The sequence below is a fragment of the Zootoca vivipara genome, chromosome Z1, assembly GCF_965207765.1.
Source record: "Zootoca vivipara chromosome Z1, rZooViv2.hap1.1, whole genome shotgun sequence".
NCBI classification, from domain to species: domain Eukaryota; kingdom Metazoa; phylum Chordata; class Lepidosauria; order Squamata; family Lacertidae; genus Zootoca; species Zootoca vivipara.
Genome location: NC_142583.1, coordinates 37,113,099 through 37,130,450, shown reverse-complemented (window position 1 = coordinate 37,130,450; position 17,352 = coordinate 37,113,099). Strand labels below are relative to the sequence as shown.

Genomic DNA, 17,352 nt, shown 5'->3' with positions numbered 1-17,352 from the left:
GCCGTTGGAAATATTAGTAAAATTGTGTTTGGCTTTTAACAGGTTGTCTACTATTAATTTATAGCACAGAAGGCTGTTGAATGTTTTTGTTCCTAATGTGATTATTCAGAAGCATATTTAACTGCTGAAGTATAAACTCTCACATTTTTTCACAGATTCCACCACATTGTGGGTCAACTTGCAATGTGAATGGTGTGCCTGAACTATCTCCTTGCCTAAGTCCTGAAAGTAAGAATGTGTATTTTCAAGTTCTTTTATTTTAAATGTCTGTATTGGAGATAATATTTAAGTCTAGAAAAGTAAACCACTGTTTATTATTGTCTATTTTGGTAATATGCTTGTTCACACTACTGTATTCGTATTACTTTGCACTTTGCTATTAGGCCAAAGATGATCCATAGAGGTGAGGCTATTCGTTCGTTTATTCATTCATTCATTCCTTCGACTCATTAGAGCTTTTAACTCTGAGGTCTCTTGACATTGACCACCCCTTCCCATGCCAGTGGCAATGAAAATAAATATAGCAGACTTTGAGATAGGATTGGGTTTGTATTTAATATATGTCACCAGGTACTGAATGGTTTACTGATAGTGCTGGGCCAAAATCTGTCCTCTCTTGCTCAGACGTTTTCTACCCCTCTGAAAGGGGCCTCCATTTTTCTGCATCATTCTCAGGCCACTTAAGGATTTATGTAGAATGTTGGTGGTTACAGAATTTTGAGCTTACCTTATGATTGTGAGGCATCCAAGGCATGCCTTTTCTTTCCAGTAAACGTTGCTCTAGCACTCTGCAACCTCCTCCTGACTGTCTACACTTCCTGATCTTAAAAAACCCCCAAAATATTGAAATAGTTACTTCATAATGTCTTCCCCTAGTCTTCAGTTGAAACATAGGAAGTCTGCAGATGGCAGACAACTGATGAGATTACAGACCCTCCAAATGTCCCTATTTTCCAGGGACATCCTTGATTTAGAAAAGCTGTCTTAGTTTCTGATTTGATCCCAGAATGTCCTGCTTTTCCTTAGGATGTCCCTATTTTCATTGGAGAAATGTTGGAGGGTATGGAGTTATTCGACTCCCAAGCTGTCTGAAATCCTGTATAGGGAAGCTTTTAACACCACTAATTATTAACTATACAGGGGAGGACTGTTCCAAATTGCTCTGGCAGATTGCATCCTCCCTAAAAGAGGGAACGTGTTGCGGTGAGACCTGGAGGCCGACCTCCTGGCTGTGGGTGGGTCTGTTCAACAGCCACAACACCTGATTGGTAGGTCCCTCGTTGCTAGGTTTAATCTGGCCAATGGGGTACAGTCTAAACGGATCGAGGGACCTATATAAACCCATGCACATGTCCCAGAGCTTCCTCTTTTCGCTCGTGCATTGGAACACCCGCCCACCTCTCCCTAATTTAGGGCATTTTGCGATTGACCTTGATATGCCGTCGTGTGTCGTCTGTTGTTGGGACAGGGGCACGGCAGGAATTTTCTCCACTTGGCTGATTGGCTGTGGTCATTTGGGTTTTGCCTGCTGTGTAGCAATTCGTCACAACTTGTAAGGTTGCGGATAGGCACTGGTTCATGTGATGGGGATTGAAGAACGGTCTCGTCAGCCCTATGTGAAGGGTATTCTGTTCAAGAAATCCAGGGACTCAACTTGGTTTGGTCAACCCCGGAAAGGGGGTTGTGCCTGTGCCTGAGTCCAGGGGAGCATCTGGGGAGTGAACAGAGTCTGTTCCCAGGCTTTTCACCTGCCTCAGGTGGTCACCCTTGGCTGACCTGATAGAGCTCTGCGTCAGCACTACCTGCAAGGGTGTAGGGAGCTAGTCGAACCAGAGCCTATGCAGCCACTCACTTTTTTGTAATCAGTAAAGTTGTGGCCTAAATTCTGCCAAAATCCAAAACTAAAATTTGAGTAAAATGTGTCTTTATTTAGGGGGGAGGTTTCTGGGTCTGAACACGCAAAAGAGTTGCATCATACAGCGCAATTTATCAGTTAAAGATTAAATGGAGACATGCTGGCCATTTTGACAGGGAAAATTTAAGTTATCTTAACCTCCTCACCAAACACCTTGTGGTATTCTGAGTTTTCGTTTTAATGTTTGTATTGTACTTGATTTGCAATGGACACACAAAATGTTAGCCTTCATTTACATAAAAACCAATTTAGAATATTTCACTTTTGGTAAGCACACCTTGAGATAAGATAAAGGTACATATTTGTAAAATTTAGGCATGTGTTAATGCTAAATTGTATCCTAGCCTGAGAATGTGGAGAATGATAGATACACATCCTATCTCTGCTGAGTAATTTCCCTGTGACAGAAATGGTCATGAACGAATTCTCACCTAGATTAGGATGATGCAGGTGACTGGAAATAATAATGAAATATTCCATGTATATTATAAAATTATTTTATTCAGTCTCACCAGAACCCTGTGATATTTGTGCCACTTAATAGCTCTGCAACAGAAGCTGAAACAATGCAGTTTGTTAAACAACAAGACTAAATGAAATGGTAGCTGGGGGTTGATCCTTAAGTTGAAATGTTGTTGCCTTTGGGAATATGGGTTGTTGTTTTTTAAAAAAATCTTACATGAAAAATATGTTCGGATGCTTACCCTCTGATTTGCACAGCAAGGTCATATAGCTTGGATTAAGCCTTGCCAGCTATTTCTTTTTGCTTTGCAAATGTGAAGGGACAGATACTTAAAATAACTGTTTTTAAAAATGATTTTCTAGCTTAAGATACAGCCCTACTGTAGGGTGGAGGTCAGTAAGGGACAATCCACATTGCTCACATCCATGTTTAGCTTACTTTTTGCCCTTTACATCCTGCAGGTGTGAATGGAAACAAATGCTCAGGGACATCAACTATTCTTGAGAAATACAAAGTGGGAAAGGTGATTGGAGATGGCAATTTTGCTGTGGTAAAGGAGTGCATAGAACGGTGAGCAAGGAAATTGCCGAGCTATTCATTTTTTACTTAGCTGCAGATTTCCCTTCCATTGTGCATTGAGCATATATGAGAAAATTGTTGTATTTCACAGACAGCCGGGTGTCTTTTGGTAAATCATTTGTTGTAAAATGCAAGAGTTTATGTAGGTATCTATCTATTCCATATGTTTGACACCTCTGCCTGATGTCCACATCATCAGCTAGTACACTGGGTGAAAAGGATAACTAATAACCATAGATATACAAACTCTGGTGTGTTGGATATCAAATTAAACAAACATGAAGGTCTTGAGAAATACATATTTTTCAAATTGCTCCACAAATTTTTGTCAAGCATAAGAAAAAGCCGAGCCAATGAAAAAGGAAATCAATTCATTATGCATGCATTCATCTAAATGTAGACCAGATGTGGCTGATCAAGTTTTTCTTTGATGCCCATTTCCATTATTCCTGAGGCTAGGGCTGATGGAAATTGGAGGCCAGCAACATTGAGTAGGCCACAAGTTAGCCACTCCCGCACGTTTCCATACGTACATTCTAGTGGAAATCTATATGGAAATATAGGTTTGGATGCTAACTTTTATAAGTTCACTGAACAAAATTGCAGGATCCAGTCCTCCCCTATACAGGCACACGTACGTAACTCTCAAAAAACCTCTTTTGAGAATCAGAGAGGCCCTTGAACAAGATGGAGGGGGGAGATTTGGGAACATGGCGGTGGGAGATTTGGGAACATGGCGGTGAGGCGATGGGAGACTTCCCTTCCATGAAGTTCCTTAAGTAAGCAATCTTAGGAGACCAAGCCAAAGGAGACAGGTGTCTGAAAAAGGAGATTTAGCAAAGGGGACATGTGGAGGAGGAATGGATCTAGCAGATGGTCTAGGGGTGGAAATATGGAGGAAGATGAGGCAGGGCCAGCTGTGATGGGAATAGGAAAAGAGGAAGCAGGGGAAGTTTAAAAGTTCAAATGGGGGAAGCACAGGCCAAGGAAATGGAAATAAGCCCACGTAATTTGGAAATAAGGAAAATAAATTTAGTCCAGCAATTCAGCCAATCCCTATGGCCATGCACACATTTTAATGTAAATGTATTACTTATTTATGTATTTATTGGAAATTCTCAGGAGGCTAGTTTGAGTTCACCCTTAAATATTTTTCTTAGTTTCTTTCCCATCAAAAAAACAAAACAAAACAAAACAAAAAAACAGCATTCCAAGCTAATATAAGCAAATCCCTTACGACTTCTTCACTTACAAAAATATTAAGCAACTTTTTCTCAAAATCCTTCACTTAATACAGTGTGCTTATGTAAGCCTTGCTCTGTTTCCCAAGCAAGCTTTAAAAAGCAAATGCCCCTGGAGCTTTTACGATATTTCTCTTGCTTTCTGCAGATCCAAAAACCCTTCAGGCAGGACGATAAATCTAAGCAGTATACAGCTTGAAAAACTTACATACTAATGGAAACGGAAACTTTCCCTGGCAGAAATCGGGAAAAGTAATTGGGTGATAATTACAAACAGTAAAAAGAGAGAATACTAAATTTTTATCAGGTCTAGACCCTATCAGGGCAGAAGGCTTGGACATGGAACCTAGAGACTTCCAAGGAGAAGGGTTTTGTACTACACAGGCAATGCACCAGAAATGGCACAATTTCTATTGCTGCCTCTTTGTGGAGAGCCCCTGTATAAAAAAGAGGAGCTCAGCTCACACCAAATGGAAAAATATTCATGGATGATAGTAATATATATATAATCATGTTATTATTCACGCATCCAGTTGCAGTGAACTCTGCCCAGTTACTCTACAAGTACGGGAGACTTCCCACTTCAGACAGTCACCCCCCAAGTCATAGAAGCAACAGTGGCTAGTGTACTGTTCTTCAGTCATGCGAATGGGCCCTAATTCTCAATGTAATATTGCTTTTATAGGCTACTGCAAGTAAAATCGCCATAATTGTCCAAGTATTCAATAATAACTGGCTCTGTTACAGAAAAATCTTCCAGTTTAAAAGTAAAGGGCAGCTTTAAAAGTATAGGGTTATTCTGGAGGTGGCTTTTTGTGAGTGGGAGAACCATCTGTCAGGAATGCTTTGATGGTGTTTCCTGCTTGGCAGGGGGTTGGACTGGATGGCCCTTGTGGTCTCTTCCAACTCTTCTATGATTCTATGATTCTTCTAATGTTGCAAGAGCTTCTCATGTGAAAAGAGAACTTGAGCACAAAGTGTTGCACAATCTCTTCAGCAAGGCCTTGTACAACGTCTCAAGCTATATACCTGTGCTAATACAACAACAACAACAACAACAACAACAACAACAACAACAACAATAATAATAATAATAATAAATATATTATTTATACCCCGCCCATCTGGCTGGGTTTCCCCAGCCACTCTGGGCGGCTTCCAACCGAATATTAAAACAGTACAGCATTAAACATTAAAAACTTCCCTAAACAGGGCCGCCTTCAGTTGTCTTCTAAAAGTAAAATAGTTACTTATTGCCTTGCTGGGAGGGCGTTCCACAGGACGGGTGCCACTACCGAGAAGGCCCTCTGTCTGGTTCCCTGTAACCTCACTTCTCACAATGAGGGAACCACCAGAAGGTCCTCGGTGCTGGATCTCAGTGTCCGGGCTGAATGGTGGGGGTGGAGACGCTCCTTCAGGTATACAGGACCGAGGCCATTTAGGGCTTTAAAGGTCAGTACCAACACTTTGAATTGTGCTCGGAAACGTACTGGGAGCCAGTGTAGATCTCTCGGGACCGGTGTTATGTGGTCCCGGCGGCCACTCCCAGTCACTAGTCTAGCTGCCGCATTCTGGATTAATTGCAGTTTCCGGGTCACCTTCAAAGGTAGCCCCACATAGAGTGCATTGCAGTAGTCCAAGCGGGAGATAACCAGAGTATGCACCTGTCACAGTGGCCGGAGTGGACTACTTCAGAGTAACGACGCTACGCAGCTCTGCATTTTATTCTTTTATTGGTGCTGCGTATTTACAGTGCTCAAGTCATTGCTATTTACACGGAGCGATGTTGTCAGTCGGTTTCAGAACCTCCTAATGGCTTTTGGCGCGTCTTTCTCCAACACAAAAGCTTTGGCAGACCCATCCTCTTGCCCCTCCTCTTCCTGCGTAATTCTGGAGTTGGGGGGATGGGTCTTCCCCCCTTACTTGCCCCTTCCTGTCCCACCTGGGACCCTGGCTCCTCTACCTTGCCTGAGCCTCGGACACGACTTCCTGCTTCCCCACTGGAATCGGAACTCTCCCTGCTTTCCCCTTTGCTCGGGGACGGGCTTGAACTCAGGAGGGGAGGGACTTCGCGATATCCCCTGTCCCTCACATCCACCCCCCTCCCAAGCTCTCCTTCACCCCTCCCCAGGCCCCCCCCATGTGTCGGTGACGACTGGAAGCCTAAAAACTCGGTGCTCTCCGAGCCCGTTGGTGTGAACACCTCCCCCCAGTCCTGCGAGCCCCCCCCTTCCGCCTGGGAGGACGGGAATCCCAAAAAGTCCGTGGCGTCAGAGCTGGTGGGGGTAAAAATGTTTTGCCAATCTGCTCCTTCCTCTGACTGGGTGGATCTTGGCGACACCCATACCTCATCCTCTGGTTCCTCAAACTCCGCTTCCCAGCGCCATGGTGAGCTGTTCTCCCGTGCCTCCTCCTCCTCCCCCTCCCTTTCCATGTGCCAGGGCTTGGGTCTGTGGGGAAAGAGGGCGTGAAATTCTTCCACCAAGAATTCCTCCTGTATCTGAGTGGCGGGAACCCATTCATTCTGGGACGGTGGAGCATCCTCCCATGCCATGAGGTACTCCAGGCCCCCCACCCCCCACCTTGAATCCAGGATGGCCGTGGCCTCATTGAGTTGCTCCCTGCTTTCCCTCTCCCCCCCTCCCTCGGGGGTTTGTTCGCTGTCTCTGAGCCTGCTGCTTTCCCTGTACGGCGACAGCAGCGATCTATGAAACACTGGATGCACCCTCATGTCCTCTGGCAGTGCCAGCCTGTATGCCACCGGGTTGACCTGTTGCGTGACCGTGAAGGGGCCCAGCCATTTGGGTGCCAGCTTTTTGCACCTCCCTCTGGTGGGAAGGCCCTCCGAGGACAACCACACCTTGTCCCCCACCCTGATGACCTCCCCTTGTCGCCTGTGGCGATCTGCCCCCTTTTTGTACGCTTCCTTGGCCCTCTCCAAGTGTTCTCTGAGCTGCTGGTGCACCGTCTCCAGTTCCTCTGCCCAATCCTCAGCCTGTGGGCCCTCCTCCTCCTCCTCCCTCTCCCTCTCTGGGAAAGATCTGAGGTCGCGCCCGTAATTGGCCTTAAAGGGCGACACCCCTGTGGAGACGTGCACTGCATTGTTGTAGGCAAATTCTGCTAGTGGCAAGCGATCCACCCAGTCCGTTTGCCGCTGGCTGACGTAGCATCTCAGGTACTGCTGCAGAATGGCGTTGACCCTCTCCGCTTGTCCGTTGGTCTGCGGGTGTCTAGCCGTCGACAAGCTGACCTCCACCTGCAGGAGGTTCATGAGCCGCCGCCAGAACCTGGAAACAAATTGGCGGCCACGATCCGAAATAACCCTTAAAGGTAATCCATGCAGTCTGAAAATGTGATCAACAAACAGTTTGGCTGTCTCTTCTGCCGAGACTGCCCTGGCACACGGTATAAAGTGACACATTTTGGACATGAGGTCCACCACCACCAACACTGCAGTCTTACCCCTGGACGAAGGCAGATCTGTGATGAAGTCCATGGACACCACTTCCCACGGCCTGTGTGGTGTGGCTAAGGGCTCCAGCAACCCTGGTGGCGCTGCTCTGACCACCTTCGCCCGCTGGCAGGTGGTACAGCCCCTTACATAGTCTCGAACATCTTCCCTCACCCCTGGCCACCAGAAGTGTCTCATGACTAGGTGAGTGGTCTTGTCCCTTCCAAAATGCCCCGCTGTAGGGTTGTCGTGCATCTGCTTGAGGACCGTACGTCGAAGCTGGGTGGTGGGTAGGTACAGCGCACCCTTGTAGAAAAGCAGCCCTCTGCGTTCTGCAAAGTCTTTTGCCTGCTCCCTCCCCCCTCTCAGTTCTCTGAAGATGCGGTTGGCAAATTCATCCGCTGCCGTCAGTGCTGTGAGTTCTGCCTCGCTCACCACTGCTGCTCCGCAGGACCATGCCGACGGGGGGAAAATGTGCCTTGGGGCTGGTGGCGCCTCCTCCTCCATGTACTCTGGCTTGCGGGAGAGGGCATCCGCCCTGACATTCTGCTCTCCTGGGATGTAGTGTATGGAGAAGTTGAAGTTCGAGAAGAACTCCGCCCACCGTATCTGCCGCTGGTTGAGCACCCTGGCAGTTCTCCAGAACTCCAGGTTCTTGTGGTCTGTGCACACCTGGATGGGGTGCTTGGCGCCCACCAGGAAGTGTCTCCAGTGCTGGAACGCCGCGTGGATCGCAAGAAGTTCCCGATCAAAAACTGTGTAGTTTCGCTCGGGCTGGGTCAACTTCCTGGAGAAGAAGGCACAGGGTCTCCACTCTCTGTTGGCGTCCAGTTGCAACAAAATGGCGCCCACAGCCTTATCAGAAGCATCTGTTTCAATGCGTAGGGGCGCGTCCTGAACCACGTGGAACAGGTTCTGGTCTGAGGCGAACACCCTCTTGAGGCTTTCGAACGCTGCTTGCGCCTCTGGTGTCCACCTGAACTTCTGCTTGCCTCTCAGGCAGTCAGTGATGGGAGCCGTAACTCGAGAGAAGTTCTTGATGAACTTCCTGTAGAAGTTGGCAAAGCCTAGTAGGCGTTGGGCATCTTTGCGCGTCCTGGGGCTGTGCCAGTCCAGGATGGTCTGCACCTTGTCCTTGTCCATTGCCAGCCCCTTGTCTGACAGCTTGTAGCCCAGGAAGTCCACCTCCTTGGTGTGAAACTTGCACTTCTCCAGCTTCACATACAGGTGGTTCTCCTTCAGGCGCTGTAACACCTCCCTGACGTCCTTCACGTGCTGCACTGGGTCGTTGGAGTAAATAAGGATGTCATCCAGAAAGACCAAGCATTTCCTGAAGAGTAGGGACCCCAGGACGTGGTGCATGAAGGCCTGGAAGCATGCTGAGCCCCCTTGCAACCCGAAGGGCATCACCAGATATTCAAAAGAGCCCAGAGGCGTGAACATCGTGGTTTTCCACTCATCGCCTTCCCGGATCCTGATCAAGTTGTACGCCCCCCTCAGGTCTAGCTTGGTGAAAATCTTGCCTCTGCGTGCCGCTGTCAGGAGATCATCCACTCTGGGCATGGGGAAAGCCACTGGCTCTGTCACCGAATTCAGCCGTCTAAAATCCACCACAAGACGGCGCTGTTGCGTGTCTTTCTTGTCCACCCAGAAGACCGGGCTGCCCCCTGCTGCCTTGCTTTCTCTGATGAACCCCCGCTTGAGGTTCTTGTCGATAAAAGCGCGCAGATCCTCCAGTTCCTGGTCTGACATGGCGTACAGCTTGGCTGGGGGTATAGTTGCCCCAGGCACCAGGTTGATCTGGCAGTCAAAAGGCCTGTGTGGGGGCAGGTGGTCGGACTCCGCTTCACTGAAGACCTCCTGCAGGTCCCAGTATGGTTTGGGTATCGCCTCACCCCCTTTGACGTGCATGGTGGCCACCGTGGCTATCGGAGGCCCCTCCCCTGGTTGGTGCTGCATGCAATGTTCCAGGCAAAAGTCCGATCCAAAAGTGATGCATCTCTGATGCCAACTTATGGAGGGGTCGTGGCGCGCCAGCCAGCTCATGCCCAAAACGATTGGGGGGTCTGAGATGGTGGTGACGTTGAATGCCAGTGTCTCTGAGTGCCTTCCAACCGTCATTCTCATGGGGGGGGTTTGATGAGTGATGGCCCCTCCCAGCAGCTCTCTGCCGTCAATGGTTGCCACGTGCAGAGGAAAATCCAGCTGCAGAAGCTGGATCTGGTGCTCTTCTGCAAAGTTCCTCGAGAAGAAGTTGGCTGAGGCACCACTGTCAATTAGGGCGAGGACCGTCAATGGATAGCCATTTGGGAGCGTGAGCGTCACTTCTAGAACCACTCCTGCTCTGGGAGGGGTGGGCTGGCTCTGCTCCTCTCTGTGCGGGTGGGTGGGCTGGGGCTGTTGTCTGCTGACTGTGCCTGGCTGCCGCCCCTTGTCTCCTGCAGCCAGGCTTTCCCGTTTCCCTGCTGTGGTGCTGCGTCAGTGGGGGAGGGCACAACCGTTCCCGCCTTTCCTTGCCACTCCCTGCGATGTGGGCAGTCTCTGACGAGATGCTGGGGGGAGTTGCAGAGAAAGCAATTCCCACCCCTTCCCTCCTTGCGTCTTGGCGCCGCTGGGGTTTGAAAAGCCCGCGCGCGCGCGCTATCAATCTGCATGGGTTCCTGGTCCTGACTGGCCCCAGGCGTGGCTTGAAAGGGTTGTTGAGGGAGTGGCTTCTCCTGCGACCGTGGGAACCAAGCCCGCTTTGCGCGCGTTGCTTGCTTGTCGCTCCATCTGGATTCCTGCCTCACCCCCACCGCCAGAGCCGCTTTGCTCAGTTGATCCATATTACTGGGCTTTGGACCTCTCGAGAGCTCATCCTTCACCTCCTCATGCAACCCCAAGTAAAACGCCGCTTGCATTGGGGCAGACTCCAGATCCCACCCCAATCTGTGCACCAGCATGGTGAATTTCGCCCAATACGCGCGAACTGTCATATTTCCTTGGCGTAAATTATGAAGTTCCTCCTTAGTCTGGTCCATATGACTATCGGACGAATACATCGTTTTCAAACCTTCTAGAAATAGTTTGACATTCTTCATGCAAGGATTCCTTGTTGCAATTAACGGTCTTAGCCACTCCCTGGCCGCCCCTGTAAGGTGCTCCACAATAAACGCTACTCTGTGCTCATCATCAGGGAACTCATCGTGGTGCAGCTCAAGAGCATACACAATCTCAGTCTCAAAGCCCTGAAACTCCTTCGGGTCTCCATTGAACTTGCTTACTAGGGTCCCGGCTCTCCTTCCTGGCAGCACTTGGACTTGGGGTGCCCCTCCCGCCTTGTTTTTCTCTGCATCCAGCTTGTTTTGGAGGTCTACCGCCACCGCCCTTAAATGCTGCTCTTTTTCCTGGAGCTCTCTCACCTGTTCCGCAAGTTGTAGCCGGTCGTCCTGGACCTTCTTAGTCTCCTCTTTAGCTGCCTTCAATTCTCCCTGCGCCTGCAGCGACAGCTGTTGCAGTTCTAGCTGGGCTTGCTCAGCGATCTGCCGCCACTTCTCCGCCTCTGACACGCTCATCCCGGCAACTCCAAAGTAGCCCAAAAATGATTAGGAGGTTGCTGTCACAGTGGCCGGAGTGGACTACTTCAGAGTAACGACGCTACGCAGCTCTGCATTTTATTCTTTTATTGGTGCTGCGTATTTACAGTGCTCAAGTCATTGCTATTTACACGGAGCGATGTTGTCAGTCGGTTTCAGAACCTCCTAATGGCTTTTGGCGCGTCTTTCTCCAACACAAAAGCTTTGGCAGACCCATCCTCTTGCCCCTCCTCTTCCTGCGTAATTCTGGAGTTGGGGGGATGGGTCTTCCCCCCTTACTTGCCCCTTCCTGTCCCACCTGGGACCCTGGCTCCTCTACCTTGCCTGAGCCTCGGACACGACTTCCTGCTTCCCCACTGGAATCGGAACTCTCCCTGCTTTCCCCTTTGCTCGGGGACGGGCTTGAACTCAGGAGGGGAGGGACTTCGCGATATCCCCTGTCCCTCACAGCACCACTCTGGCGAGACAGTCCGCGGGCAGGTAGGGTCTCAGCCTGCGTACCAGATGGAGCTGGTAGACAGCCGCCCTGGACACAGAATTAACCTGCGCCTCCATGGACAGCTGTGAGTCCAAAATGACTCCTAGGCTGTGCACCTGGTCCTTCAGGGGCACAGTTACCCCATTCAAGACCAGGGAGTCCTCCACACCTGCCCACCTCCTGTCCCCCCAAAATAGTACTTCTGTCTTGTCTTACACTATCTTACACAAAGTCTTCCTCTAGTTCAGCAGTTCACAGAACACTGCCACTGCCATAATTTACCTGGTGGGGTGCTGGAGCCAATGAGCTATGTCCTATCCCAATGGCTCCAGCATCCCTACTCCCAAGTCTACACTTCAGGTAAGACCAATCGTTCTATTTCTTCTGTTTGCACACTTCTGGATGCAGCCCACTGTACTTCCTTCTCAAAATACTGCTCAGTCAGATACTGCCACCTCCCTTTTGTCCTCATCTGTATCCAGTTGTAACTATGGCAACTCAGCAGACACGGCTATGCTTTCACACCAGGGATGCTTTGCTGCACTGTATAATAACAACCGTCCTTACTAAATGTAATTCCAATACTATATACTTGTACAGCATGAATTGATTAGCTATACCCGAAGCAAAATATGTTCACCATTATTACTGCTGTAGCTGCTCATATTAAGTGGACACTATTGACAGTATTTATTTTTAAATCATGCTGCTGTCAAGAAGTCTTATAGGAAGGAATGGGGTGTGTGCTACAGCTATACTGTGTGAGCCATTTCACACATTACGTGGCTGCAGACCATTGTAAGCTTCTGTACTCCTGGCAAAGAGTTGCCGCAAAACCTTGCTTTTCAATGAGTGTGCAAGTTCTCTCACGTGCTAATTCTTTTATTAAGTGTACCCTTTAAAACAAACAAACACCATCAATGGAAACCTTTAAAAATTCAGTGTATGGTGAATTGCATTCTGAGTGAGTTTGTAGTAAAAGTAATTATCAACCATTGAGTCATTTTCATTTGACCATGCCCGCAAATTGGGGTTTCATGTTGATGAGATGATACTACACACACTGAGAACCATAATGGCCACTTCTTCTTTCATTCTGTCTGATTTTTTTTTATGGTCACTTTTGCAACATGCATTTGGAAGGCCATATACCCAAAAAATTAAATATTATTCTTTTGCTAAAGTCTTATAATACTAGATTTAAAATGCTTTCACCTCTTAAGCCTGCAGCACTTAAACATAAGTGGAAATAACTATCCATTGTAGTTTTCAGGACATGATATTTAGAACAGAGGCAGTAGACTTCTTAAAACAAAATTTCACAGAAATAGTTAGAATGACCACAGAATAATTCTGCTATAGGTTGTCTTCAAAGGATTTTTGTGATCCAATAAATTTTATACTGCAAAATAGCTGATCTAATTTTGTTTGATAAAAAAATTAAAAATGAACCTTTCTACCCCTGAGACTTTGAAATACCAATCCTGTAAAAATTGCCACATGCCACATTAACAGTTAAAAAGAGCTGAATGAAAGGTACAGAACATCTAACATTAAATCAGGGACAAAATGCGACACATTAGGTCACACTTGAGAAAATCATAGTAGAAAGCCTGCGTTTGGTTGTCAAGGCAACAGCAGACATGACTTGCTGAGAAACAAAATAAAAGCAGATATACCTTCTTTCTGTCATCTATTCACATTGATGAAAGCAATTTTATCATCACTGTGTACATTGAGACAAAAAACTCACATGTTGAATAAATCCTTGCATTTCTGCCTGATATTCCTCTTTTGTTTCACTCTTTGTAGGTCCACTGGGAAGGAGTTTGCACTGAAGATTATAGACAAAGGAAAATGTTGTGGAAAGGTATGAGAGAATATAGAGCTAAAGCATTATAAGGTGGGGAGATGCTTCCATAGTAATCTTACCTGATTTCAAGTAAAGGCAGAATTATAGAGTTTTAAATTCACAGATAGTTAATTTGTAAAATTCGGCTTTGCTTACAAAAAGTATTTAAATTTACACTTCATCTGGGCAAATCTCGCCAACCATGTATGTATATTAATTTTGTAGAGCTTTATCGATATTCACAAAAATTATGCTTAGTCAGATGTAACAAAACATTCATCAAGATAGCATTTACATTGCTCATGAATTGATTATTTCTAAGTCAGCAGAAAATGTGTCTCATCTGCACCATTAATTTAACAAAGACAAAACAATGGATTTGTGTTTGGGTCCAAACCAGCATCACTAGGACAACAGTGGGAAATTCTAAAGTGCTGCTTCAAAGGGATTGAAGTTTATGTTCTATATAATGAAAAGGCATTAAATATATTTTGCTTCAGATTCTTGAGAATGAAGGTAAGTATTTTGGAGTAAAGGTGTTTCCAGAATTCACCCATCAGAATTTGCCTTTAACAGAGTTGCACTGTAATGCACCTTGCAGACCACAATAATGGATTTTCATATACCAGTCCAGCTCTTTAAATCAGTCCTATTTTAAGAAGACAGATTTTTTTTATCAGTGTTATTTGTTTTATGTATTTAAAAATAATGTATACCAAGTTGCAGTGTAAATCTCCAGATGGTAACTACAGTATATTAAAAACCATAAACAATGTAAAACAACAAATTTCATAATAAAACACACACAGTAGAGAATGCTTAAACAGTCCAAACTTTGAAGTCACAATGAAAGCATAACAGGATGGATGTTATGCTGCCTTTCATGAGAGGACATTCCAAAGTTATGGGGCTACGACAGAAAAGACCCTGAACTTAATGGAGGCCAGAAGAGCCTCTATGTAAGATGATAATTCTAAGCACAGCCTCAGTGATGCATGGGGAAGGAATGTTCATATGTGAAGAGACTTTACTGAGGGTATTTAGAACCAAGAGCATTTGATATTTTCATGGAGGTGAAAATATTTGCTGAAAGGGGCATCTCTTCTTCAGCATAGTTAAGACTAACAACCATTTGTTTGGTTCCAGAGGCTTCCAAACTTCTTGCAGCTTTGCCAGAGGGGAGGAAGAACATTAAATACCAACCATCCCAATAACCACAGACAAAAATATTGATGAAGCTACCTGCAAAAGCTTCTTACTAATTGTCATTAGCTACTTAAACGATAGTTCACTAAATCAGTGGCACCATGCACAGTAAATTTAAATAATCATTAATACCGGTAGGTAATACTTTAAATATAACTAGTCTCTAAATTTCACAAATTATTTGATATTTATTATATTCCTCCTGATACACAGTTAATTTAACTAATTATAATAGATCCCCTCATTTTCTCAGTTGATCTGACTTATTTTTTAAGGTTTATGACTATAAACCATGTTTTAAAAACCCATTCATATTTTGTTTTTCTTTTCTCCAGCACACAGTTGTTTGGAGCAGACATATATGTTTGTTCCAGAAAGACTTTTGATGCTCTCACATATTGGGTTTTAAAGGTGCGATCTGTTTAAGCCACGTCTAATGTGCCACATCTTCACAGGAGGAACTGCACGCTCAGCATGTGGGTTTTTAGTAACTAAATGGTTAGGGTAAAATTATCGAAACTTCACAGATTTGATGCAAATCGACTTCCCAAAGCCATTCGTTCAATGGTATTTATGGTGTAGGACAAATCGCATCTAACTTTTCAGGCACTGCTCATGTTCATCGGTCGTAGAATGCTCACATGTACTTCCCGCAGGGTTTCCCACAAATGCATGAAGTGCATGTTGTTAGAATGTTTGTACTGTGATAAAGGTGAGGTTTCTGGAATGGTTGTTTTGGTGTCTTCCAGAGTGTTACAGCAACCATGGTTAACTTTAAAATAAAGTGGCTGGCCCTCCTAGAGCATACGCAGTTGGTTTCCTGTAACTGAAAACGTCTAAAGATTTACCTGATTTAATAAAATGGCATGCCTTGTTTTTCATTTTTAAAGCATTTTAATGAGGAACATTTTGGAAGCCCTTGGTAACAAAGGATCTATTAAATCGTTGAGCCTATACCTATGTTGCTTCACTAGAGATATCTCTATAACTACACTGTAAATGATGCGGAGAATAGTGGTGGGAAGTTGCACTGTAGGGAGCTGCTTTCTCATATGAAAACTATATCTCAAAGACACATTGTTACAAGGAGGATTTGTCTTGGTTTGTTTTTCCCTTCCTCTCCTCTTCCCAATAATAAATAGGAACACTTGATTGAAAATGAAGTCTCCATACTGCGCCAAGTGAAACACCCCAATATTATCATGCTAGTAGAGGAGATGGACACTGTAACCGAGCTCTACCTGGTGATGGAGTTGGTCAAGGTGAGAGGCTTTCCATCACTGAATATGAAGATACTGAAAGTTCCAGGGTCCAGTGCCTATGCAAAATAGTCATGATACAGAAAACAATGTTGGGACGCCCTGGGACATTCCTCTCCCATCCCAAAGTAGTTCCCAGCCCACTTTTGAAATTCATGTTCAGAGTGATAGCTGGTGTTCCTATGTGCCTTAACCTGCAAATTTTGTAACGTGAAAATGATTCTGAAGTCTGCTTGTGGCACATATGGTCATTATATACATTGCATTTACATACTATGGTAAGTTAACAGGGATATCCAGATGTAGGCATTTGCTGCGCAATAGTGTTATGTTTCTGCACTGTTTTAAAATTGCAGTTTAAAATGAATATTAACTGGCATGTAAGCACCTATGTATAGCATAAACAGCCACCACATCATAAATTTGCAGGTTTCCTTTCTCCCTCAATTTTTTTAAATGTAGGAATTCTTTATCCAGTTCTTATTTACTTTCAGATTTCACTTCACATTTGGCAGAAGTAGCCCTTTAAAGTTAAATAAGCACATTTTTGTGTCCAATTTATTTTTCTTCATATTTACCCCTGCTAGGAAGCACATTAAATAAACAACTGTGTTTGCAATTAATGGTTGAGAATTCTCAGACTTTAGAGACTTACGCTAATCATGCAGGTCCGCAACACACGTAATGCCCATGAAAAATGTCTGCTAAGATTTCATTATTTTATATTTCAGTCAAGACTTTTGTAGATTTGATATTTTTAAGGCATTCTTATATCTCCCAGTGAGCATGGCATAGGGATTTTTAACATTCATAATCAAGCATAAGGGATTTGCTGTCTAGTATAATGAAGTTCGGTGCTCCTAAACTCCATTAAAATCATGCATGTAGTTTAGCACTGTGGTGCTTTTCTTAGAAGTAAGCCCTACTTAGTTGAACGATATTTCATTTACCAGCAAGTGTGCATAGGAATGCAATGTTAAGCACACAGTGAGTATTCTAGTTCCACTCATTTTGGTGAGGTTTAGGGATGTGCAACTTTTACCCTTTTGCTTCCACTGTGATTTCCCCAACATTGCATAATTCATTTTCCTTCAGCAGTTATAAAATACAATGGATTTTCTTTTGTTTTAATTATTTTGATCCTCCTGACCATTACAGGGAGGAGACCTTTTTGATGCTATCACATCTTCAACAAAATACACAGAGCGTGATGGAAGTGCAATGGTCTACAATCTAGCCAGTGCACTGAAATATCTCCATGGTCTCAGTATCGTTCACAGAGATATCAAGCCAGAAAATCTATTGGTATGTTGCCTGTTTCATGTTGTTCTCC

General features: G+C 45.3%; 1 protein-coding gene across 7 annotated transcripts in view; it reads left to right on the top strand.

The window, feature by feature from the left end:
- DCLK2 (doublecortin like kinase 2) overlaps positions 1 to 17,352 on the top strand; it is an 84,458-nt gene that overhangs the window by 50,667 nt on the left and 16,439 nt on the right. For all 7 annotated transcript variants that reach the window (XR_004692494.2, XR_015947889.1, XR_015947890.1 and 4 more), the window contains 5 exons: positions 156 to 228; positions 2,840 to 2,948; positions 13,515 to 13,572; positions 15,903 to 16,022; positions 17,178 to 17,324. Coding sequence is in view for 4 of the 7 variants with exons in the window: in XM_035113963.3 (XP_034969854.1) it covers positions 156 to 228; positions 2,840 to 2,948; positions 13,515 to 13,572; positions 15,903 to 16,022; positions 17,178 to 17,324 (507 nt within the window). In the remaining 3 variants the exon portion in view is untranslated. The remainder of the gene's footprint in view (positions 1 to 155; positions 229 to 2,839; positions 2,949 to 13,514; positions 13,573 to 15,902; positions 16,023 to 17,177; positions 17,325 to 17,352) is intronic.